This window comes from Sceloporus undulatus, chromosome 2 (assembly GCF_019175285.1).
Source record: "Sceloporus undulatus isolate JIND9_A2432 ecotype Alabama chromosome 2, SceUnd_v1.1, whole genome shotgun sequence".
NCBI lineage: Eukaryota > Metazoa > Chordata > Lepidosauria > Squamata > Phrynosomatidae > Sceloporus > Sceloporus undulatus.
The window spans coordinates 103,987,155-104,012,612 of record NC_056523.1 but is presented as its reverse complement, the minus strand read 5'-3'; the positions used below and the strand labels follow the sequence as shown (position 1 = coordinate 104,012,612).

At 41.1% G+C, this 25,458-nt stretch overlaps 1 protein-coding gene across 8 annotated transcripts in view; it reads right to left on the bottom strand.

The window, feature by feature from the left end:
* ARHGAP26 (Rho GTPase activating protein 26) overlaps window positions 1-24,343 on the bottom strand; it is a 402,649-nt gene extending 378,306 nt beyond the window's left edge. For 5 of the 8 annotated variants that reach the window (XM_042450195.1, XM_042450199.1, XM_042450198.1 and 2 more), the window contains exon 1: window positions 23,166-24,343. In XM_042450195.1, the coding sequence (XP_042306129.1) occupies window positions 23,166-23,319 (154 nt within the window). In that variant the 5' untranslated portion in view covers window positions 23,320-24,343. The remainder of the gene's footprint in view (window positions 1-23,165) is intronic. The other 3 variants (XM_042450196.1, XM_042450197.1, XM_042450202.1) reach the window with 3 other exon arrangements.
* Window positions 24,344-25,458: the final 1,115 nt, after the last annotated feature.

Here is a 25,458-nt window from a genome sequence, read left to right as displayed (position 1 = left end):
ACATTTGTTCCAGTTTTCTTCTAGCAGGGAGTTACTTATGTGAGGAATATTTAAGAACATGTAGCATATTTCACTTATTGACTAGAAGTCAAAATTCTTTCTGTCATCATAATATACGTGTGTGCACAGGCTTCAAAATACCTGTTGGATCATTTCTTGAATTTCATGGGGTTTTCTTAGGAAAGGAACACTCAGAGTTGGTTTTCCCAGTGTCTTGACCACCTCGTTTGGCTTCATACATAGATCAAGGAATATTTAGGTTCACTGTAAGGTCAACAAACCTTAAGCCTATTTCACTGTTTGGCTTGATAGAACATGCAAGGAGTGCCAGGAAGTCACACCCAAGACTGTAGAAACAAGTTTGGCTCTGCTACCTTTTCTAACTACTGGAAAGATTACCCCTTAACAGCTTTTTTTGTTAGGGGAGAGGAGACACTAAATTATTTTATTTTAAAGAGACACTAGCTGTGCTTTCTCCTACATTCTTCACATTGCTTTATATGATGTCAGAAACAGATCTGCCATCTAAAACTGGATCCACACTAGTAAAATAAAACCTATACCACTTCAATTCTGATGCTGTTGGAATATACAACCTAAGACCATTTGCACAGTGAAAGTGCTTGTTTTAGGCATTAGTGCCTAAGGTGCTGGAGTCAAGCACTTGTCCTGGTTTATGCACTTAACCAGGAGCAAGAATAAACAAACATTCCGTTGTATTTCAATTCAGTTACAAATGCACACTAGGAACTTTCATTTAAAATAAACTTAAACCAGCTAAATAATCCCAGGTAAACAACAGAAATGAATTGCTACTATTAACTCAAAAGCATGATTATCTATCCCCAAGGATATGCCACAAGCAAACTGTGCATTACTTTTTTGGGACTGAGATTTGTAGATATATCAGCTAAATTGATATTTTAGATTCAGACAGACTTGTTATTTTAAAGTTTGATCTGCAAAGCTTGCTGAGTCAACAAGGATTCTCCATCAATAACAGAAGTTCTTAATCAATGGGTGCACTCCCTCATCAAGCAAGAGGCATATGACTGAAGCCTGCCACACACGCAGTTAGGTAGACACATCCCAGGCAGTCTAATCAACACACCTTTCAGAAGCTATGCTTAGAATGGAAACCATTCTAAGTGAAGATATAGTTATTTCATTTCTACCCAGATATATAGCTGTCTTATAGAAAAAATCCAGGATTTGGTTATAACTCAGACCCTATATTTCTGTCAGGGAGACTCTCTTTGGTGTCCTCAGATCAGAGACAGGCAGTATGGTTGATGTCATGATAGCTATGTCTACAAAAGGATCTGTAGGATAAGATTTTTTTTGCACACTAGGTTGATGGCCAATGGGGCAAAGTCATCAACAGAATGGTGAAATAATCCCCTTCTCAAAACAAGAGCCCAGTTAGTTCAAACCTATCTAGTCCAGCATCCTGCATGCAACCAGATGTCTCCAGCAAACCCATAAGCCCATCTTGGAGGCAGAAACCCTCTAACATGGTTGTTGCTCCTCTACAGCACACTGCCTGTGAAGCTTGAAGTTCCCATTAAGCCACCACAAGGCCATGTGTTACCTTAAGGGGCAATTTCTTTTGTGGACCAAAGTACATTCCATCAGTTGCATGATACGTTATTTCAAATTGTCTTTTTCGGTTTTGCTACATTAGATCAGCATGGTTAAAGCTCCAGAAAATATTCCCACAGCATAGGTGACCATCCTGAAGACTACAGACATTAATGCGCTTCCTTCAGCAAACCACATGCAGGGGTGTACTCTTAATCAATGTTGTTCTTGCAGGCAAGAACAAAGAATTTTACCATTTTCTTCTTCACTGCTTAAAGTCATTGAAAATTGTGCAGTTTCAAAGACTATTCACAGTTCAGAACTTGGTCTATTTTTTTTAAAAAAAGCATGTGGATAGGGCTTTTTTGTTTTTGTATAGCATACTGCATTTACTACTAAAAAAAATCCAACATTTCTGACACAGCATAAGTTTCCAGCACAGAAAACAGTATTTTGAACAGAAATGTTATTTTTCCATGCAAGAAAGCTTATGTGCATTTTTCATGCAGAACTGGTCCTATACTGCAAGAATTCTCCCACACCATCATCCATGACACTTGAGAAAGCCATTTTTCAACCATTTTTCAAATACTTTTGGATATTCTTGCTATCCCTGCTCAAAAAAACTTGAAGGTCAAAGCCAAAACAGCATCAGAGCCAACATCCACAAAAGAAACGCTGTCCAAGAAAATACACTGGGCAAAAAGGAACATTTGGAAACTTGTATGAAAGAATCAGGGAGATGAGCCAGAGCATACAGGTTTGTCATGTCTGTCACTTTCCCTAATTCCATGTTCTAGATGCAGCCAAAGGAACCAGGACTCCCTGCCAGTTAGCGTATTGCAGAAAGCAGTGAACAATTACCCTTCCTCTCGCCAAATATCTCAGGCATTGCAGAATCACAGAGTTGGTTTGGCAGCCTGAGCTTTGGAAAAGTATTTTGGAACAGTGATGTGGCACAGAAAATTAAGTACAGTATCCTGAATTACTGCTGGATATTTTTTTAAGCCAGACTTAGATCAGATTTCCATTCCCTATTAGACTCTCAGTTTATAAAAGCTGGAGCAAAGGTTCCTCTTCACTTTCCTATAGGTAGGATGGGAATCTTTGGTACGAAGTCTGCTAAACCCCACGAAAGTATTAAAGTACATGTTGTCAGTCCAAATTTATTGAAAAATAGGTATTACCCAGGAGTACCTATCCTTTCAAGTTTATCATGCACTTAAAGTGCTGAAGACAGCTGACAGATACAGTACTCTTGCCATAAGAAGATACTTATGTTGAAGGGGCAAAATGTCCACTGACCAATATTTCTGGCCCTATTTAGAAGGGCAAAGCATATACAGTTCTTTTTCTTGTGTTTGAGCCATAAATCTGAACTAAGATTAACACTTCTTGCCAGCTTTACCACCGAAATGATATGCATGAAAAACAGATTTGATTCTTATTAAAGTTATACCCCTCGGCCGTGTGTGGGTGTTTTTTCTTTAGTGTACTTAGCATTCACCACAGTAATAAAAAACAGAAGGAAAACAATCATTTTTCAGAACCAAAGGATTTATTACAAATCTCATTAGTACAGGACAATAGTGACTTCACTGATAAAACATCAACAATTTCTGTTGTCACTAATAATCTAAAGGTACTTTTAAACTTTGCAGGTTGACCCCCCAAAAAGCTCACTACATTAAATATATCTTAAGTGAAATCAAGGTTTTAAAAAGTCCACAAGTTTCATATTAAATGTCCTGATTTTTAAAAGGCCTGACTCATGATGTTCTGTGCGTGGGGTTTCAATTGGAACACAATGGACTGACTCAACTCCATCTTGTTCACAGCCAGGAACCTTCCTCCCACAGGAGCCCATCTCCTGTGCTTGATGGGGAAAGGCAGTTCCAAGATTATATTTTTCATACTTCATCCATGATAAAACAGTAATGAGAGGGGGGAGATCACTGCTTCACCCCATAGCGGCAGAGATCGCCATTTCCTTGGCAGATGGCTCCTAACTCCTCTAGAAACAGAAGTTCTGGCAACCCAGCTCAGTCCAAAGACAGCCATGCCTGAAGAACACCCCTGCAGTGAGAGGAAAGAAAGAACTGCAAAATTCAAGCAGACTTGGAATGAGAGAGCATTCCACACAAGGCAAACTCAGGCATGCTATCCTGAAGTCAGTCACAATTTGTGAACAAGTATTTCTGCATGGTATATGTACTGAAAACACAGATATTTTTGTACTCCTAAAGATGCAACATGATACAGCCCTAAGAAGCCTTGCATCTTCACTAGGCCAGCATGACAACTTCATCCTATCACACACCAGCTCTGAAATTGGCTAGTAGAGATTAGGTGCTCAGGGGCTGCACCCCTCTAGGAAAGGGTCTGTACTGTACTAACAAAGTCCTTGCTGCCTCAAGCTGCTTTGTTGTGTGCCTTGATTTCTGACTTTTGGAAACTTATCATGATTTTTTTCTGGCAAAATTTGTTCAGTGGAGGTCTGCCATTGCCTATCCCTAATTCTGAGTGGAGTGTGTGACTTTTTCCCCCTGTCCTCCTCCTCCCCCTCTTTGCTATTCCCAAGCAGCCTGTTTTCCTTCTTTTTTCCTCAGTTTTTTCACTTTATTTTCTTTCTTTCTCTTTCATTCTTTCTCTTCCTTTTTCCCCTATATCCCATTTCCATACCACTGGAATTGTGTTAAAAACATTTCTTTTAAAAAAAAGAAAAGAAAGAAAGACATGCAGGGTAGGGCATAGAGCAGGAAGGCAGGGTTAAGGAAGAATGAGGAAGAAACAAGAACCACTGATGGCCCCATTATGCTATTGAAGAGAGGTGTGATAAGAAAATACCCTATCTGTTCATCTGAATAAGGCCATTGTGACATGACCGAGGCGAGCCCACAGTTCATGTGGTAAAGTCCCAAGATGACCAGAAAACTGTCTTAGATAGGAAGAGTAAATATTTTACTGTGTTTTCCAATTTTTCACTCCCTTTTATTGTTCTCTAGTCTAATGCCACTAAATTTCCATTGCCATCAATTCAAAGTTGTTACTGTTTTTTTAAAAAACCACAAAAGCTCCCCATGCTGGGACTGCCAAAGATGAAGTAATTCTTTCCCCCTTCTAACAATACTTTTCCCTAGAGAGACTAGATCTAGTTATTTTTTCTTACATTTAGGGCTAGAAAGGAAGCAGAGTTACAATTACAGGCTGTTAACAGGATGATTACAGGCTTTTTTGATTAGTTAATAACCAATCCCAGAAGAAAGGTACATTTATATTGGCAGATCATCATATGACCTAACACTTGACCTGCCCTACCACAGCAAGGTTTGAATAACCCCATGATGTATATATTGACTACTGTACAGAAACCTGCAGGATCTCCAAATCCCCTGAAGGCAGAATTTAAACATCTCTGTTAAACTTGAAAGCGTAGGAGGGAAGTTCTGTTATTCAACAAAAATGGATGTCTGGAAAGACTGTGCAACCTACTTCCAGTCAAGCCTACGCAACCAAGGAATTAAGAAAACTGGAAGACATCAAAAATGGTTTCCCAGGGGCTGCTTGCAAGTGTTTGTACTAATTAATCCATACAAAAGGCTAGGAATATGAATGAAAATATTGTGGATATGCCATATGATGTTTATGGAAAGGCATAAAAGGAAAAGGGAGTCAATTAGAGTTGCCCTTGTATGCAATCAGATCATCTTGCCCACTATAATCTACTGTTACCTTCCTCACCACCATCTCCTTCAGATGTACAGGCTATTGTGTGGAAGGTTTTGGTATCATCCATTTCCAACAAAAACAAGAAGTATCAGGCAAAGACTCCAAATGTGAAGCCCTCAAACGAGAGTTCGTTAGCAAATTTGTCACTTTGGAATGTGATCTCCAGACATCCTGGGGACAGCTCAATTTAGTTAATAAATGGTCCCTCTTCTGGTATTTAACAGTTATTTTGCCTGTTCCTCACCAGTGGCTGCTATCAGATGAAAATGAAATGTAGACAACATGACTCTAACACCATTACCCCATCCCTTACTCCCTGCTATTATTCCCAGTATTGTTTTTTAAAACACTCACACACACATTTGACTTATGAAAAAAAACCTTTGTTATTAAAAGCTTTCAGAGATTTTTGTGCCTTTGTTACTTGGCCTACTAAATGCATTAGCACAGCCTGGACTTTGGTACTAACATCCACATAGCAAAACCGTACTGGATTTCAGTTCTGATCATTAGGCTTTACTTACAGTGCTAACAATTGATTCTAAGGCCTGAATTATTATGTGCTAAATGGATTGGTTAAAAAGCCAGATTAGTCCCTATTTGTGTCCTAGTGAGGAAATGCCACAGTGAAGACAGCCCTACAACGTGTTGTTTTTTTTGGATAGCAGAGAAAAATCATTCCTGGAACCAGAGTATCAGAATGGAAAAAGGAAACCTTCCCCATGCAGTGTCCTCCTGATGTTTTCTACTATATCATCCACCATTAATGGCTATCAACTACTCTAGTCAGGGCTGACAGGAGTTGTAGCCCCAAATAGAAAGCAGCCACTTCTTTGGCAAAAGCTGGTTATCAGGCCAAGATTTTTAGTTTTGGGTAGTTTTTGTTTATTTTATTTTTTAAAATGTGGCATTTCTTCCCTCCAGCTGAAAAAGATACTTTAACAGTAAAAAAATAAAGCAATTTTTTTTGTTGAAAAGCAGAACAAACACAAATTACCAGCAGGACTCTTTTTTTAACCTCTCAGTATCATGTTGTATGTACTTATGTGGCCCATGGCCAATGTACATCAAAGCCATCTATCACTGTCTTGTTCAACAGAGATGGATATTAAACTGTCACAACCCAAACTAACCTGCTTCTGTATTCTAGATCCAAATACCTGATACATTACTGATAAAGTACTGCATAGGGACCCTTCACACTAAATAGGTATAACGCATTCTATGGCTGCATCCTTCGGAATCCTGAAGTTTGTAGTTTGGTCAGAACCACTCCAGGAGATCTCTGGCACAAAATTCTAAGTACCCCTCCCTAAACTGCAAATCCCAAGATTTTATAGGATGCAGCCATGGCAGTTAAAGTGGAATCATACACATGAACTTACAAATGCACATTTAAGTGCTTGAGTACCCATTGTATGATCCAGTTACGCCCCTCTCCCCAAATACACATACACACTCCACACCCCATTCATTCCTGTCACTTCCTATTTTTTCCTCCCACCAGGCACATGTTCCTAGAAGATAAAAAGAAAGTGGAAGGATATTCAGTTGAAATACAGGACACAAAACTGTTATTTGACACTAGATATAAAGTCAAAAACAACAACAGAGTCTTTAAATTTTGTTTTATATTCCATTTTATAGAATGTACGCCACTGGTAGGTCCATTTTATTCTATTCTATTTTATGTACAGTGCTGTGTAAACCTACAGCACTTTATAAATAAGTTTAATGATAAATTTATAATGATAATGTTACTAAACTGAGAGATGATGGAACCATCATGTTTATGAAGGAAAATGTCAAGAAAGTATATGCATATTAGTGATTTTATATAAGAAAGAAACTCAAGAAAAGGAAGTTCAGATTTTATTTGATTGTGTTTGTTTACTTTAAATTTGATGTATAGAGATCCTTATAGAGGCAGAAATGGTGGGAAAGTTAGGTTACGTTTCTAGGATACCTCTTATGAGATGTTAAGTGTTTTGTATCTTTCTGTTCGTTTTGTATGTTTTTGTATGTTGAATATATGTCTTGTACATTGTTTTAAAGTTGAGCTAATAAAATTTATTAAAAATAATAATAATAATAATAATAATAATACAAGTTATACATCTATTGCTGGTGTGTACTACAATAAAAGGACAAGATACGTCACTTGAAATCTGCAAGCATTTTAATGACTGTGGCTGCAAATTTAGTCGTCACTTCTCTGTTCAAAGAAAGACTGGATTCTAGTGTTCACAACAAATTCGTTGATATCACAGGACACTTCATTGCTTGTATATTTTATGAACTCACAGAAATCATACAGATTATTTTTTAAAAAAAGAAATCATAGAGCGTGAAGAAATCACAACACAAGGGCCATCGAGTGCAACCCCCTGCCATGGAAGAATACACAATCAAAGCACTCCCAACAGATGGCCATCCAGCTTCTGTTTTAAAATATCCAAAGAAAGAGACTCCACCACACTCCAGGGAAGTGTGTTCCACTGTCTAACAGCTCTTACTGTCAGGGAGTTCTTCCTAATGTTGATGTGGAATCTCTTTGCCTATCATTTGAATCCATTGCTCCATGCTACTCTGGAGCAGCAGAAAACAAGCTTACTCCTTCTTCAATATGACATCCTTTCATATACTGAAACATGGCTATCATGTCACCTCTTAATTTTTTGTTCTCCAGGATAAACATACCCAGCCTCTTAAGCTGCTTCTCACAGGGCATGGATTCTAGTTCTTTCATCATTTCTGTCACCCACCTCTGAATACACTCCAACTTGTCAATATCCTTCTTGAATTGTAGTGCCCAGAACTGAACACAGTATTCCAGGTGAGATTCAACCAAAGCAGAATAGAGTGGTACTATTACTCAATCAGGACACTATACATTAGACATCAAAGAAAAAAAAACTGTATATAACCATGAATTAGATTCAAAAGAAATAATGCAAAAGTTTCCTCATGTTATTAAATAAAGGAACTTAAAATTCTGCAACCCTAACATTTATTAGTTTTTATTAACTGCTAAACACCCTTTACATCTCAGGTGTATTGTTACAAAACTGGATTTCCACAGCATATGGCCCAAATGGAACCCAGACCTTTACTTGTGGCCCACCAGAAAGCAGGGCTCAGTAAATTAAGTGGGTGCAGAGTGACAACCAAGAAACACTGCAGTGCACCACAGAGAATGCATCCAGCCCACAGAATTTCCTGCCTAAGAATGGCATAAGGTTTAAAGGCAAGTATGAGAACCAGATGTAAAAGACAGCTGCAGATCCTCCCAAGTTGTAACACATACAATGATTGCAAAGGAAAGCAACCTCTTATAATTACCCATATCCAGTGGCAGGGGCCATGACACTTTCAGAGTACATTATGTGAAGCTTCTTATTACTCAGCTAAACTGAGAAGCAAGAAATCTAACATGTCATGCTTTCCATCCCTGAGTAGTGTTAGCAGCTTCTTCCCATTTCTAATACTGAAAATTCCAGATTAGTAGGATGTTCAATGGGACAGAGGGTACACTACATCCCATCTTCCTGACCATATCTATCTATTTATTTGTGTAGGAATAATGTGGCCCTCCACAATGTGGCTCCCAGCAGTCCTAGCCAATATAGTCACAGGCATCTGGGAATTGCTGGTCAACACTATCTGGAGGACCACACGGTTTTCACCTCATGTTGTGCATGTTCCTACCAATAATAGGAGGGAGAAACATGTCTGAAAAAGTGGCCATATAAATAGCTGACTGTCAACAGGAGAAGGGTCTCCTATTTCCAACCCTGGTCCCAGCTAGCTTTGCTGTTTGAGTTCTTCACTTGGCTCCCAGCTTCCTCCTAGACTTTCTATATCCTCTCTGCTTCAGCTCTCTCCAGCCAAATCTGCTCTGCTTCCCAATCATCCCTTCCCTGACCACTCAAACTCAGCTTTCTCTCATAAGCTGTGGGGTTTGACAAGAAAGTTCCTACTAGCTTTCTGAGTCACTACACCAGATCACTGTAACAATACGAAGAACTAGACTTTGACCCTGTCAAATCCAAACCAAGCTATGAGGTTCACTTAGTGAAACTTGGGCCCTTATCAGATGAGTGTGGAACTGGGGGTCTTCTGCACTGGGCGATTCGAATTCGCATCATAACGCAATGTACTGTCATACCTGGGAGTCCTTCCGCATTGGCAGGATTCAAATTGGCCAATCCACATTCGTGCGAAGTGCATTCAGTGCAGAATGTTTTGTCACACCGGTGCTCAACATGAGGATTGGCCGATTCGTATCGGCCGCCTCGCACATGCTCAGTGGTGCCCTGCATGGGTTGCGACCTTAAACGCTTCCGGGGTGAAAGGGGAGGTCCCGTCATGACAGCCCGGTAAACAGCTGGAGAGCCAGCTCATGCACATTAACAATTGCGACAACGTGCCCTTTACTGTTTCCTCTCTACATTCCTGCTTGGTTTTAACGTACCATGACCTTCCTTGCAACAAATTAGCAAGCCCGGTTCTGCGTGTGTGTGTATGTTTTCGGGGGGGGGGGGAGGAGCAGTTCCAGCGGCTGTCAAAGAGGCTGGATGGCCATCTAAGTCAATGGGGATGCTTTGATTAAGAGTTCCTGCATGGCAGAAGGAGGTTGGACTGGATGGCCTTTCTGGGGTTGCCGTGATTCCAGCGGCTTCCTCCCCTCCTCCCGGCTTGGATCCACCTGGGTGCATCCCAGCAGGGAACAGGCGCGGGGCCGCTAGAATCGCGGCGATCGCCGCCATTCCAGCGGCCTCCTCCCCTCCCCTGGCTGAGAGGCAGCCTAGGCTGGCTCCCAAGCCGGGAGGAGGAGGAGAGGCTGCTGGAACCGCCGCGATTCCAGCGGCCCCGCGCCCTTCCCCGCCTGGTGCAGCCAGGGAGGCCTCTCAAGCCGGGAGGAGAGGAGGAGGCCGCGGGAACGGCGGCGATCGCCGCGATTATAGCGCCCCGCGCCTTGTCCCCCCTGCCTGGATGCAGCCCGGCTGGATCCCAAGCCGGGAGGAGGAGGAGGAGGCGCGGAACGCCCGCCCCCCCCCCCTTCCTGGAACCGCAAGAGGAAAGACCCACCGGAAGTAAAATGGGAATCTGGGGGTCTTGTTACGGAGTTCAGGACTGGGCATTCATACCAGACCCATTCGCACTGAGATCGAACAGAGAAAAATCCGGATATCGCCAATCCCCTTATCAGCGCACTGGCCAACACGCTCCAAAAAGAGGAGCCAGACGCATTCAGTTCGGCAGCTCGCGCATTCACTGAGTGGGATGGGGCCATTCGAATGCTGGTATGAGGGTACTTTGCGAAATACAACGCAATTCGAACCGCCCAGTGCAGAAGACCCCCAGTTCCACACTCATCTGATAAGGGCCTTGGATCAGTTATTATGACAACCTAATCTACCTCACAAGGGCATCTCAGATACATGCAAGCACAAAAGGCACAGAAGATACATGCACAAGACACAAAATACTGATTCAACTGAAGGCATACGTATAGATAAACTCTCCAAAGAGGTTTCACTAAAGCTTTTAAATCCCCTTCCAATGTCAGTATTGCTGGACAATTGGCTAGCTTACTGGTAATGGGTTACCTTAGGTCTTAGCAGAGTAAAAAAAAAATTAATTAAGTTCAAGTAATTTGTTTCCATGGGACTAAATGAGTGCCAATAATGAAATCATGCTAGTTAGAATGAGATGGTCATGGTCATACTAGTGACCAGTCATTATGGCATCAAACCCTACATACCTGTCGAGCTCTGATCAGCAACAGCCCAACAACTGTACATGGAGCTTCCACTCCACCAATAGAAAAGGCTGCAGAAATTACACTAGAATCTAGTGACTGGACAGTGTAATAGTGAGTAGAACATGGGGAAGCTAGCACAAGCCATATGAGGTTCTCAAATGGTTTAGTTTACAAATCCTGCCTCACTGCCTTCCTCTCCCTTTCAGCTCACTTCTTCTATCTATGCTGGTGAAGGCACTGAGGAAGTCAGGCAGATAGGCAGACAAACACTCCTATGGCACCTAGCAAATAATCAGGTTGGAAGACATAACTGAAATTCTTCACTCTCATTTGTAGCATATAGGAGTCTTTTGACCAACTTTTGACCCATGAAGTTCAAGTTGGTCCACCTAACATACACTGTAAACTCTCTGGTGTTCAACAAACTCCTTCTGCTGCATAATCCTAGGTAGACAGCAAAAATCAAAAGACTTGAGTCCAGGGTGTACAGGTTGAATCTCCCTTATCCAAAATGCTTGAGAACAGAGATGTTTTGGATTTCGGGTTGGGGAGGGATTCTGGAATACCTGTATTTTCATATTCTTATCTCCATGGAGTTTTTATCCATGGATTCAGGCATCCACAGCTTGCAAATATTTTTTTTTAAAATTTACACATTCCAAAAAGCAAACCTTGATTTCACCATTTTATATAAGAACACCATTTTACTACTCCACTGTACTGAATGGGAGCTGAGCCTCCATTATTTTGTTATCCATGGGCAGTTCTGGAACCAGCCCCCAATGGATAACAAAGGCCCACTGTACTTACATAATCTTGGAGATGGGGCCCAAGTCTAAACACAAAATTCATTTCATTTACACCTCATACACTTAGCCTGAAGGTAATTTTTTACAATAATTTTAATTTTGGCATAATACAAAGTTTGTGTACAGTGAACCATCAGAATGCAAAAGTGTCACTATTGCAACCACCCATAAAAAAAAGTTTTGGTTTTTGGAAATTTTAAGATTTTGGAATTCCAGATAAGGGAGACTCAACCTGTACTGCAACAGATGGCTTGTGGGCTGTGTGTTTTTCGTGGTGTCTCACAAGGAAAGCAGGTCTTCCACATAAGCACATACTTATTTCCTGCACTGCCACAGTGCCAAAGGCCTGTGGTACTATAGGTAAACACGAAAATAAATGTTGAAGAAATATTAAAATATTCTGCTATTCAAGACCCGGAAGCACACACATGTAAAGCATAATTGGAAATTTTCTCATCCTCAACAAGAAATTGTGTCTCAACACATCTTGAGGTGCCCAATTTTAATAAAAAGTCAACTGCAGCCAGATTGTGTTTCTGTATATATGTAAAAAATAACATATTAATCAAAAGGTGTTTGCGCAAACTAGTGTATTGGTCACACAATCTTGAAATATGTGGAGTTGTGGGATTTTTCATCAGCACCCTCACCCCCAAGGGGAAGAGTGTGAGGACGCATCTACTTTAACATCTTTGGGGAACCAGGCAAAGATCTCCTTGTTTTCCCAGACTTCTTTGAGTAATCTACTTTAACCTCAACTTTGGCACAGTGGCTTCAATATGGTGGGTTTTAGTTGTTCATAGTTTCTGTTGTTCACTGTGCTATGTCATCTACACATTTTCATTAATAACCCCTGTTTTGATATCATGGCTAATGTTGTTTTTAAAGGCTTGGGGGACTGGTGATTGATTTCGCTTATCAGAATCATGGGTATATTAACTTATTTAATCCGTTAATCGGGCAGACAATTTGTAATAAATTTTTAAATATACTCATTCCAAAGAGTAAAAAAAAATGATGCATTCAAAAATAAATCCAGATGCCCCAAAATTTACTGATTTAAGTGGAGAACCATCCTCTATGACTCTGAATTAGTCACTATTTTAGACAAAGTTCTTTTCCACTGATAATAACCATAAGCACAGTCTATATGATGCACAATATATACACCTAAACAAAAGTAAGACCCAGTGTATCTAATTATCTTGTCCCCTGGAAAGTCTATTTAGAACTTAACCTTGAGTGATCCAATTCACACTGTTGCAGAGACATAGCAGGTTTACCAAATCCCAAATCACATCAGTGATACTTTTATTAAGCCACCCAGAAGGTGCAAAAACATCATGTTGCTTTCAAAATTCATTTCCTTCCTCAACAGGCAAAGATGGCTCAAAATGTGTTCCCCAGGCACGATGATTTTATCAACTTTGCTAGATACAAAGCCAGCTTCAAAAGCTAGAATAACATTATTTTGTGCCTACTAGCTGGCCCAATAAAGGAATCACCATTGTGTAAATGTAATTTTGTTTAATGGTCAATATGGCTATTCATGCAATGTTAGCAGGTCTGCAAATGAATCATTGGCTAATTGCTTGTTTACAGCATGACTCTCATTTTTCTGAGAAATCAGAAACTTCCCTTTCTATCAAGAACAGTGATCCTGAGTCGAAGACTAAATTTTTCAAAAACTTACAGCAAACTTGCAGGTACTGGTACTGATCCACTCCTTCATTAGACCAGTTATCCCAACGTAACAATTTGTGAGTCAACAGCACTAACTTAAGCTATGGGCTCATAGTTTAAATAAGCTTAACTGCATCCCCACACAATTTATTTTAAGCCAAAGGAATAGTTTAGCTAAAATATATTACTGCAATTCAATATTTATGAAGCACTTAACACTCCAGGTGAAAGGTTTTTAAAAAAATATCTACAGTTTCATTGTTACAAAGTGTAGTGCTGTTTTTGACCTTTGTGATACTTTGACTTCCTTATGTGTGTGTTAGCGCAGTGCTAGAGCTTTGGCCACTCCACCTATCCAGACCAGGAGCCCTTTCACACAACACAGTGATCATGCTATATTCCACTTTAACTGTCCCTTGTGTTCCTGGGATTACCAGTTTAGTAGGGGTATTCAGAATTTTCAGCCAGAGTACTAGACCAAACTACAAACCCAGAATGACATAGGATGGAGCCATAGCAGTTGAAGTGGAATAATACCACCATAACTGTGTAAGACAAATGTGCTCTAGGTACAGGAAGGTGTCATTGCTGCCTATACAAAAGAATCAGTTTCCAGAATCTACAGTAGTGATTCATTCCTCAAAGAACAAAAAGGGATAAGCCTTGCCGACAGTGTTTCAAATCAAAGTAAAAGTCACTCACCATTTCAAGTGTCAAATTGTACAGATGACACTACAGAAAAACATGTCTGCAAACACACAATCCGCCACAGCAAGCAAAAATTGCCTCCAACGTAGCAACCAAGGAAGCTCTTGTAAACTAGAAGAGAGACAGTCATTTGTATCTTTCAAGTTGTTGAGGTACCACAAACTATTTAGACTGCCATTAATGGGCAAAACAAGCTAGTAATGTTTGTGGACTAGTAATTCTTGCAAGTTTATTTGCAAGGCTGCAGAAAAAAATGTAATGCGTATACATGAGACAGCATCTCTTTCACACCAGCTCTCCACACATTTTCAATGTGGTCCTTGATTCCCATCAACTCACCATAACCATTTTTAGGACTTTTCTCTGCTGTTCTTTGTGACATTCATTAATCTTCTACACACACTATTCACATTTCATCTTTCTGTCTCACTTGAAACTTAGCATTTGCAAAATGTTCTGAATAATTCACACATGCCATTATGAGCAAAAGAAGAGAAGGGCATGTGTTGACAAAGAACAGACCACTCAGAGTATCAAGGAAGTGATAAATGGAGACAAGAAGAATGCAAAAATGTTGCCACATGACATGTCCTTCTATTCAAAGATTGCTCCTTATTCTGACACATCACAGCTTAATAAATCAGAACAAACACCTCTCAGACAGATTACTTCATCAAATCTTTAAAAAACATTCTCTCTCCTAATTAGATATACAAGAGATTGTTTGATCAAGAACTGCCTTCAACCAAAATACAGCCACAAGAAGGGATTATTTTGGGGGGAGAGAGGGGAATCCTTATTCACTTTGAACAACCACTGTCTTAGCAAAATTATTTCTTACGTGCTTTCAGCTTTTTAATTTGTTCCTCAACTATAGTTGCGCACACTGTATAATTGCACAGGTCTTTACTTCCTTCTTTTCTTTTGGGGTAGAGAAAAGCAGTCACTGCCCAATGAAATGTACATTTTTGTTTTGTTTACACACACCTAACAATCACAGATAAAGTAAGTGACCAATCTAACCACAGGGAAATCTTTTCCTCATATACATATGCATTTGCTTTTCATACTCTGAGTCAAGCGTCTGAGCACTAAAAACAGTAAAATCCTATTTGCTGTTTTTTTCTTCACCCTGCTTAAATCATTCATAAAAGTCAAGTCCATTAAAATTTGTATCCTGCCACTATCACAGCAAGTGTTAGTAGTTAAATTGCCTGCAGTGTGATCACCCTGTTTCTATCATGGACAAAGGTATGAGGGCAAGTGATATGACTCAGTCAAAGGAAGAAAACTTACAAATTATATACAATGGTGTGAATTAATATAATCGATTAATATTACAACAATGTTGTGAATTAATATAATTCTTGATTAAGCCTTCAATCTTTCACCTTAGCTTAATTTAGGAGTCTATACCAGCAAAGCTGGAGATCATGTGTTGAAAGCCATGACTCTTGAGAGCACACATGATAATTAAGTGCCTCTCACATACACAGATTCAATTCTATAAAGCTGTGATGCCAACACACAATAAACACTAAGTGGGGGAAATTCCAGAAATTGTAGTCAAAGAACAAATAGTATATAACAGACATGATGCTAACACAACATTTAATTATGTCTAGTCTGAATGCATAGAGCTCTCTAACTTCTCCTCACCCTCAACACACAGCACACTTTCACTTCCCCTTACTCCTGCCTTCCTCTTTCTGCCTTTTTCTCTCCTGAATTTGGGTGGCACAGGGGTCTAGTGGGATATTTAGAGACAAGAGGACATTCCCATTTGTTTAACATAACAACATTAACTCCTTCCTTTGCACAAACCAACCTTTTAAGATGGTATTTATATAGCCAGATTCTAGTTGCAGACACTTGTAATTTGTGTCAATAAACACACTTTAAATCAGGGACAGGGAAAACGCAGCCCACATGCCACTTTAAGCACTGAACACCCCCCAATTTCTTCAACTATGGTATTTTTTTAATATCCAATGTGGTTATCTGGTCATTTTGCAAAAATGGAAAAATGCTGACCCCTTCTTCCCCCACACCTATATGTGAAAATGCATCCTTATGGTCCTTCTCAAAACTTCTTTCACAATTTTGAGAAGGATTCTGACAAGAACAAAAGGTATTCTGGGATGCTGTAGGAATGTCCCAGCCCATTGGCAGTCAGGGAGAAATTGGTCCCCATACCCCAAAATTTGTCCACCTCTGCTTTAAAAACTTCACAAGGTCTAGATTATTTCAAATGTTGCTGTTTTTATGCTCCTTTATATTTTCTAAGAAAGAATGCACTGCAGATAGTCTATTCCACAATAAGAGGCTAATTCCAGATCAATCTCTCATATGTAAAAAAAAAACATAAAAGCTTTCATTATAGCTAGTCAAAATCTGGCAGAACTATGGATACTTTCTGTTCAAGAAATAAAAGGACAAGTTCAAAGGAAAATTCTAAAGAGGCACAATCAGGACCTCCGTGGGGTGGTTTCAGATAAGGCACCACACACATGGAAATTGTGACCTGAAAGTAGGAGGAAGAGTCATAAATGAAACTTCACAGCTAAAGCTGGACACTTCTCAAGCAGTTCTGCAACTGCAGTCTCAATATATGTAGCCCTGAATAGTTAAGCCAGCTGCCTTCATTTTGGGGTGAGCAACCCAACATATGTGAGCAGAGCCAAAAATAAGTGGAGGCATGCAAAGCTCCTAAGCTGCTGTGTAAAGTAAGAATGCAGCATCATGTCACGTGGCAGCATCTTGATATCTGTCAACACAAGGTTTTGTCCCAAAGGAACCTCTACCAAAAAATCAGCTAGAAGGAGGCAGAGGTAAACATGAAATTCAAGGCCTTTCCACTTTCTGCATTCAAGGAAGCACAGACTGACAGTACGGGAGAACTTCTGAGCTTTAAAAACATTTGTAGAAAGTAAAAGCTATCTCTTACAGCCTTAGAATCTTTCCTGTGCCACACTCTCACTACCTCTAGATGCCAAAGCAGGGGTAGGCAACCTGCGGCCCACGGGCCGGATGCGACCCAGCGAGGCCTTGGGACTGGCCCCAGCCCGGTCCTGCCGCCGATTGCCGCCGGGGCCTTTGGGGGGGGCAACTGTCTATAGAAGCCTCAGAAACATGCATTTATATTAACATTTTTTTAAAAATCAGAATTTTTTTTTGCGTGTCCTCCATTTTTTTAAAAAAGTGTCTTCCATTTGAAAATTTTGTCCTACATTTGTCCTGGTTTATTTATATATTTAATTTTTTAAAAAATTTTTTATTTAATTATTTATTTTTTGGCTTCGGCCCCCCAGTTGTCTGAGGGACAGCAACCCGGCCCCCGGCTCAAAAAGGTTGCCTACCCCTGTGCCAAAGTGTACTTCACTCTTACACAAAACAACTATTTCTGCCACATTCAAGACATTATCTCTTTACACCTTCCTTCCAATATACGCAGGGGTAACTGATCATTTTAATACTGACTTATAATTTTCATGTTGCTGTTGTGTGCCTTCAGGTTGTTTCCAACATACAGCAAAACCCTTCTGAACAAATTTTCCCAAGAAAACTCTTGTTTAGAAGGGATATGCCTTTCCTTATGATTTTCACAGAAGTGTACAAGATGAGACATGGAAGGAAGAGAATAAACGAATGTATGTGCCATGGTCACTGCATGAAATGAGCTAACAAATCTAGAAAGGGCTTGCATAACTTCTTCCTCTCCCTCTGATATAGCCAGGTAGAATGCCTACTTACTGATGATGGACTAAGAGATTCATTGGGAACTCCTGAATGATCTGTCTTGCTCTGAATCACTGGCAGCAGAAACAGCAGTTCGTAAAGTTGTGAAGGACCATCTCATAAGCCACCTACTATATTTATGTTTACTGTTGTATTTCTTCATGTTGACCCAATTTATGGTAAGGTAACCCTATCATAGTGTTTTCTTGACAAGGTTTATTCAGATGCTTGCCACTGCTCTCCTCTGAGGCTGAGAGAGGGAGAGAGAGTGGGACTTACCCAAAGTCACCCAATGCATTTCCATGGTTGAACAGAATTTTGAACCCTGATACCCCATAATTCTAGTCCAAAATTCAGACCACTACATCACACTGTTTTGCTGTATATACTTATTATAATAGTTTTCACAATTATGTAAATATACCAGTACTATAATCATCCCATAAATTGGTTTGCTGTAATATCTTTTTAGCAAGAAAAAATTCAGCATACTGGGAGCATTTGGATATAAACCTAGCCTCTCCTCAAACTCATGCACTGTCCACTTATCCTCTCCAAAGTAGGATTTTCTGCATTTTGATTAATCATGCTTTAATATATCATCCCAACCTGTGCTTAATCTTAACTATTATTAGTGAATACAGTAGATGTCAGGTTCACCTGTTTGGATTTGAGCTGTTTCTACTTACTACACTGAACTCTGCTTAACCTAAAATGAAAGTGAAAGCTTCCCAACTTTTTTTTTAAGGGGAAATGCTTTGTTCTTGTAACACAATACTATAATAGCCAATCCAGCCTTCAATCTACATGTATTTGCAGTGATGAGTATACTCACCAGATTATACAGCTAGTCCAATATACAAGAGTGTAACATACAAAACTTCAGCATGACATATATGGTGGTCCAGAATACAAGAGTTAAACTATACAGGTAGCAAAGAAAAGTTGTGTTTTTCAAAACTGTCATGTACATCTTGTTTTCCGACAACTTATACACATACTGTAAATTTTTTGGTGGAGTTTTCGGGCTATGTGGCCATATTCTAGAAGAGTTTCTTCCTGTCGTTTCGCCAGCATCTGTGGCTGACATCTTCAGAGAATTCTCTGAAAATGCCAGCCACAGATGCTGGTGAAACATCAGGAAGAAACTCCTCTAGAACATGGCCACATAGCCCGAAAACTCCACAAAAAACTATGGATGTCGACCATGAATGCCTTTGACTCCATACAGTAAAGAAACAAAATAAAAAATGTGAAGTTGAAGGCTTCCATGGTTGGCATCCATAGTTTTTTTGAGGGTTTTTCGGGCTATGTGGCCATGTTCTAGAAGAGCTTCTTCCTGACGTTTTGCCAGCATCTGAAGATGCCAGCCACAGATGCTGGCGAAACGTCAGGAAGAAACTCTTCTAGAACATGGCCACATAGCCTGGAAAACCCTCAAAAAACTATAAAAATAAAAAATGTAAAAGCAAACATTGAGAGCTGTTTAATAGTGGGACAGACTACCTCAGAAGGTAGTGGAGTCTCCCTTGTTGGAGCTTTGTAAACAGAAGCTAGATGACCATCTCAGGGATATTTTAGCTTTGAATTTGTGGACTGGGTGAGATCTGGACTAGATGAGCCCTGGGATCACATGCAATGATTCAATGCTAGTCTCAAAAAATGGCAGAACAGAAGACTCACTGAGGAGACAGGAAAACAGAAAAGCCAAAGTCACACAGAACTCTTCGTGAATGTAGCCATGTAAGAGAGAGAGCATCTGCAAGGAAAACCAGCACGGCACATGGTAGTGGATGCACAGCAGGACTTCCAAGTCACATTGGACTTCTGTCCTGAATAGAGAAGTTTCACTCGTTAACTACTCATATACAAGTGTCCAAAGATCAAAGGATAAGATGCATGAGAGTGTGAACTGTGTGAAGACAGTTCAAAACAAAGGAATAAACATGGCTCACAGTCCAATCCTATATGTGTCAGAAGTAAACCCAAATGAGTTCAACGAGACATACACACAGTGAATATAAGACTGTGGCCTAAAGTAAATTATACTAAGCAGCCAGTTTCTTTTGAGAATAGACTTCATACCCAAACTAAGGGCCTGAACAGACAAGCCAAAATAAAGCTGCTTCAGATCACTTTGGAGGTATGCTGTTTAAATGCTGTATGCATCCTAAGCATGGCACTCCAGTCCCAAGGACTGGAACACTTCTAACCTCTTAAGACGCATGTGTCACTTAACCAGCATACTTCCAAAGCGACCCGAAGCAGCTTTATTTTGGCCTGTCTGTTTGGACCCTAACTCTTCCCAGCTCTAAGATGATGGGATCTTGTTGGCTACCAAACAGCTGAATTCCCCGAAGAGTCAAAATTGTCTTGATTTCAATGGACTTAAGTGTGCCTTTCCAATTTTACACACGATTGTTCTACAGGATTAGGCCTTTGCCCACATGGTAACTGTTTCATCCATCACTTGGCCTTCTAGACAATTATGACAGGTAGACATGCCTTCTTTTTTTTACTCAAAGCCTTTCCCAAGGCTGCTGTGCATTATCATCAGTGACAAATGAGTACAAACATCACTGATGAGACAGACAAGACCCCCCTCCCAGGCTTGTATAATACAATTAATTCTCTCAAAGAGCACATCATAGGAATGACAATTATTTGCCTTTGGCTCACTAACATAGAGAAGCAAACAAAACCACTGGCTATCAGTCACACACAGTATCTGTCAGCTTTACAATGAGTACTGTTTTTTAGCAGACATGGATGTAACTTGCCTTTCACAATCAAGAATTCAAATTCTTTCAGACTGTTAAACAGAAGGGTCAGCAGGCTTTAGAAGTTAAGCTGTTTCTATCTGCTCGGGGACCATGGAGAAGTACCATTTTATGCCAAAAACTTATACTTATGTTATGCTATTCATTCACACTTATACTAAATACGAAATATACATTCTTACAGATGGCACCACATGGCACAACTCATTAGACTCCTCAAGTAATAATCTATCAAAAGCAAACTACTAGTATTTAACTTTGCCCTTCTACTGTTCAAGTTCCTATCTTTGGTCACCAAGGCAAAACCAACCCAAAGAAACAATTGTTCTTAAATGAATGATTTCAGGGGAACTTCCAAGGAACTCATGAAATGTCTTTTCTTGGTACTCTTTTCTCCAGTCCTCAACAATATCCTGTAACGGAAGAATTTCAAACTGTAGAGGCAACTTAGACAGTGACAAATATAATTGTTTTAAATTAATGATTCCACCTATAAGCCAGAGGTGTACAACTTGAGGCCTGTCAGATGTTGTACTGCAACTCCCATCAGCCGTAGGTAATAGTGAAGGATGTGGAGAGTTCAGGCCCAACTTCACCTAGAACTGGAATGCAACAAGCTGCCTGCCTCTGTCTTAAACTGTTCGGCTCATGTTGAAGAGGTCTTTCACTTTCACAAAAGGTTACTGAGCCACTAATGCTAAAGAGACAGACAACCAACAATGGCCAATGTGTTTTTAAACGACACACCCAGAGTGCAAAACCTGATAATATACAGCTAGTTTGGTTTTGTGTTTTCTTTTTTCTTTTTTTTGAACGGCATTACATTCTTGGTGTCATTATCTAGTCTGAACACCTGTGTACCTCCACTGCCAAAAGACACAGAGGAACGAACTATTCAGACACATAGCCACATTGGTCTGAAATATCAGTGTGTAAAGGGATCTTGTATCAGCTTTGAGACTGGCTGTGCAAAAAAAGTTGTAGCATAAGAAATCTACAAAAGCTTATGCTATAATCTCTTTTGCACAGTCAATGTCAAAAGTGTTTGCTGTTGTTGTTAACTGCTCTCAAGTCAACTTCAGCTCATGGCGACCCTGAGATCTCCAAGACCTCCTTGTCCTCAATCTCTCTGCTCAGGTCCTGCAAATTCAGGCCCATGATCTCCCTGGCTGAGTCTAACCAAATGGCATGTGACCTTCCTCTCGTTCTACTGCCTTCCACCTTTCTTAGCATCATTGCTTTTTCTTACCATTCATTTTTCCTCATGATGTGGCCAAAGTACGACAGCCTCAGTTTGACCATCATGGCTACTAGGGAAATTTCAGGCTTGATCAGCTCTAGGACCCATTTGTTTGTCTTTTTGACCATCCATGGTACCCTCAGCACTCTTCTCCAGCACCTCATCTGAGAGGAGTGGATTTTCTTTCTATGGGCTTTTATTTATTTATTTAACTGCCCAGCTCTCACAACCCTCCGTGGAGCTGTGACAAGACATAGCACTACAAGACATGAACTGCACAATGCAAAACTCTCTCACTGAGTTGGTAGCCTGGCATTAAACTGCCACATTTTCTCCAAATAATGAATGTTTGCACCCATCTCTGCCTGTCATCTGAGGAAGAAGACTGAAGTCTAGGAAAGCTCATGCTGCCAACTTCTTTCTTCCAGTGAGTCCCAAAGGTGATCTCTCTAAGGAGTTTATCGCACTGGGGCTAATTTCAGCATTAAAGAGAGTTTCAAGCGCATTTAAAGCATCCCACAAATAAAACGAAAATGGTAATTACATGAATGATTATCACATGCAACTGCGCAAATAAAAATGTATTGCATTGTAGCTGAAATCCCAAAAGTAAAAAGATGTGCGTTAATGATTCTTTGTGACTGCTTTAATGGCAGGTTTTGCACAACGTCGTGTGAAATCGTGACACGCGATTACACCATCTTCTTGGGATATGCACAGGATAAACTCCCGACTTCCTTCGTGTGATAAAAACTTAAGATGTTTGCACCCATCTCTGCCTGTCATCTCAGGAAGGAGACCCAAGTCTAGGCAAGCTCATGCTGCCAAATTCTTTCTCCCAGTTAGACCCAAAGGTGCTACTCTACAAAATCTCTCTATGCACCTATTGTTACTGTAGTTAACTACTGTTAACTATTAACTACTGTTATTGTAGTCAATGCGTTTGCACTCCAGTATTGGGACCCCCAAGTTGGACTCCCTCCATCCATCCCGAACCCAGGTAAGTGTGCAAGGCTTCCCGCCCCGACAGCTGAGCTTGCAAGGCTCCTCCTGGGGGTTCCTCAACAAGACTCAAACCCAGGTCTCCATTTCAGATGCAAACCCCAACCCTCTCAAAGCTTCTCACTCACTCTTGAGGGCTGCGATGAGGGACTTTCCGTCTTTCAGGAGCTCCTTGATGAACTTGTTGGTCTTGTCCAGCTCTGCTTCGTGGGACTTCAGCCTCTCTCGGAACTGGGGGCTGTCCAGGCAGCAGTCGCTGAACTCCAAGGCAGGGAGGCCCATGGCTCCCCCGAGACACAGACCCTCCAAAACAAAGCCTTCGGGGGGCCCCAAATATAAATATATATATATATGAATGATATATCGGCTATATTGGAGTAATATATATATACACACACACACACACTCCCCAAATCAACTGCACAAGGGGATCTCCCCAAAGGCCTTTTAAAAATCAGAGCCTGCAAACCACCAAAGTTCAGCAAACATGACACCACTGACAGGAGGAGCCTCCCTCTTAGGCTCTCCTAAAAAAAAAGAATTAAAATTCAATTAAAAAATTAAAAATGGGAAGGAAAATAATAATAATAATAATAATAATAATAATAATAATAATAATAACGGTGGTGGTGGTGCTAGGCAGCACTAATTGGACCAGGGCTATTTAAAAGAAGGAGAAATAATTACGTAGAGAAAAGAACGACGTTGCTGGTGGTGGTTGTGAATGAGGCTCAGGATTCGCACCGTGTCCCCGTCTCAGACGAGGAGAAAAGGCAGGAGCCTCTTGCAGCAGCAGGAAGAGGAGGAGGAAGGGAAGGGGGCTGGAGTAGCCCACGCGCCTGCTTTGCTCATGGCCAGGACCTGAGGAGGACCCCTTTGGCTTCGTCCCTTATGGTCAGCGCTGCGCTTGCCGGAGGAGGAACCTTGGAAGAAGGGCGGCCTCTAGCAGCAACAGCAGCAGGAGGAGGAGGAGGAGGAAATAGCAGCAGCAGCGGTGCAAGAGAGGAGGAGGAGGAGGAGGAGGCGGCGCGCGCTGCTTGTGCTGCGGCTTGTGCTGCTGGTGCTTCAGTGGCGCGCGGTCACTCCCGGGACCCTCCGCTTCCCTATTGGCACGCGGGAGAGCATTGCATTGCTGCCCAGTGGAACGTCCCCGGGAGGAAAAGGGAGGGAGGGCAAGCTGCTGGTGGTGCTGCTGCTGCTGGTGATGTGTTTTTTTCCCTCCGCTGGCAGGTTAGACTCCGCCCCTTGCGCCAGCCGGAGCCAATCAGCGCGTCGCCTCCTGCTGGCGGGCCGAGGAGGAGAAGGGTGGATGGACGGACGATGCCCCGCGATGACAGAGCCTGGGGTGGAGGGGGATGAGCGCGCGGGCAGAGAGGGAGAGGGGGGCGTGGTCAGAGTTCTGTCAAGTCGCCTCTAACCGTCGCCCTCCTCCTTTCCCGCCTTCTTAAAGGGGCCGCAACCTCAGGAAGGAAGGAAGGGTTGCTCAAGGGCATTTCTCGTCAACCTGTTGCTACACTAGCACACGACACACAACACACACGTCTTCGCTAAATGAGGAAGCCAAATCTTTTCCCCTTGAATTAACGGGACTATGACTCCGGGAGACCAGGGTTCGATCATTAAAATAAATGTGAAACAAAACAACAATAAAAAACACTGGGTGACCTTGGGCGGGTCACACTCTCTCAGCCTCAGGAGAAGGCAATGGCAAAAAACACCGTCCTCTGAAGCAATCTTGCCAAGGAAGGAAACCCTGTGACAGGGTCGCTTTTGTTGGCCAAAAATGACTTTTTGGAGGCAACAATAACAGCAAGAGGCACGTCTGGATAATAACAATAAATAATAATAAAAACTTTATTTATACCCCGCTTTTCTGTTGCCAGGTGATCAAAGCGGCTTACATCTAAAAGTCAGTCCAATACACAATACATTGTACATATAATATCCCCACCCTCCCCCCAAAAAGGAATTAAACACATTACAATTTTAAAATTGTCAATAAAAATAAATTGTTAATAATAAAATAGAGGTTGAGACAGGGACTGTCCTTATCTGAGCAGCTTCTTGAGGAATAAGTGCCCTTAAAACACACACAAAACACTACTCCACCACAACAAAACCCACCACAGCCTCTTGGGAGAAAGGCGGCATATAAATAAAGTAAATAAATAAACAAAGTGTGTATGTGTGTGTGTGTTTTTCAAGGCCTGCCTGACCATTTATTTGACAGGGAGTCCTCTGAGGCAGTTGTGGTGGCATGTAAATAGACCATGTTTTATAATGGTTATTTAATTTATTGCAATTGTGGTTTTGCTAGCAGTGCTGTGGAGCCAAAATTTCCAGCCTCAAGGTCCAAAATAATTTGACTGGATGTCTGTATTACACACCACTTTTAAGAGTGGGCCATTCTGCCTCAGGCAG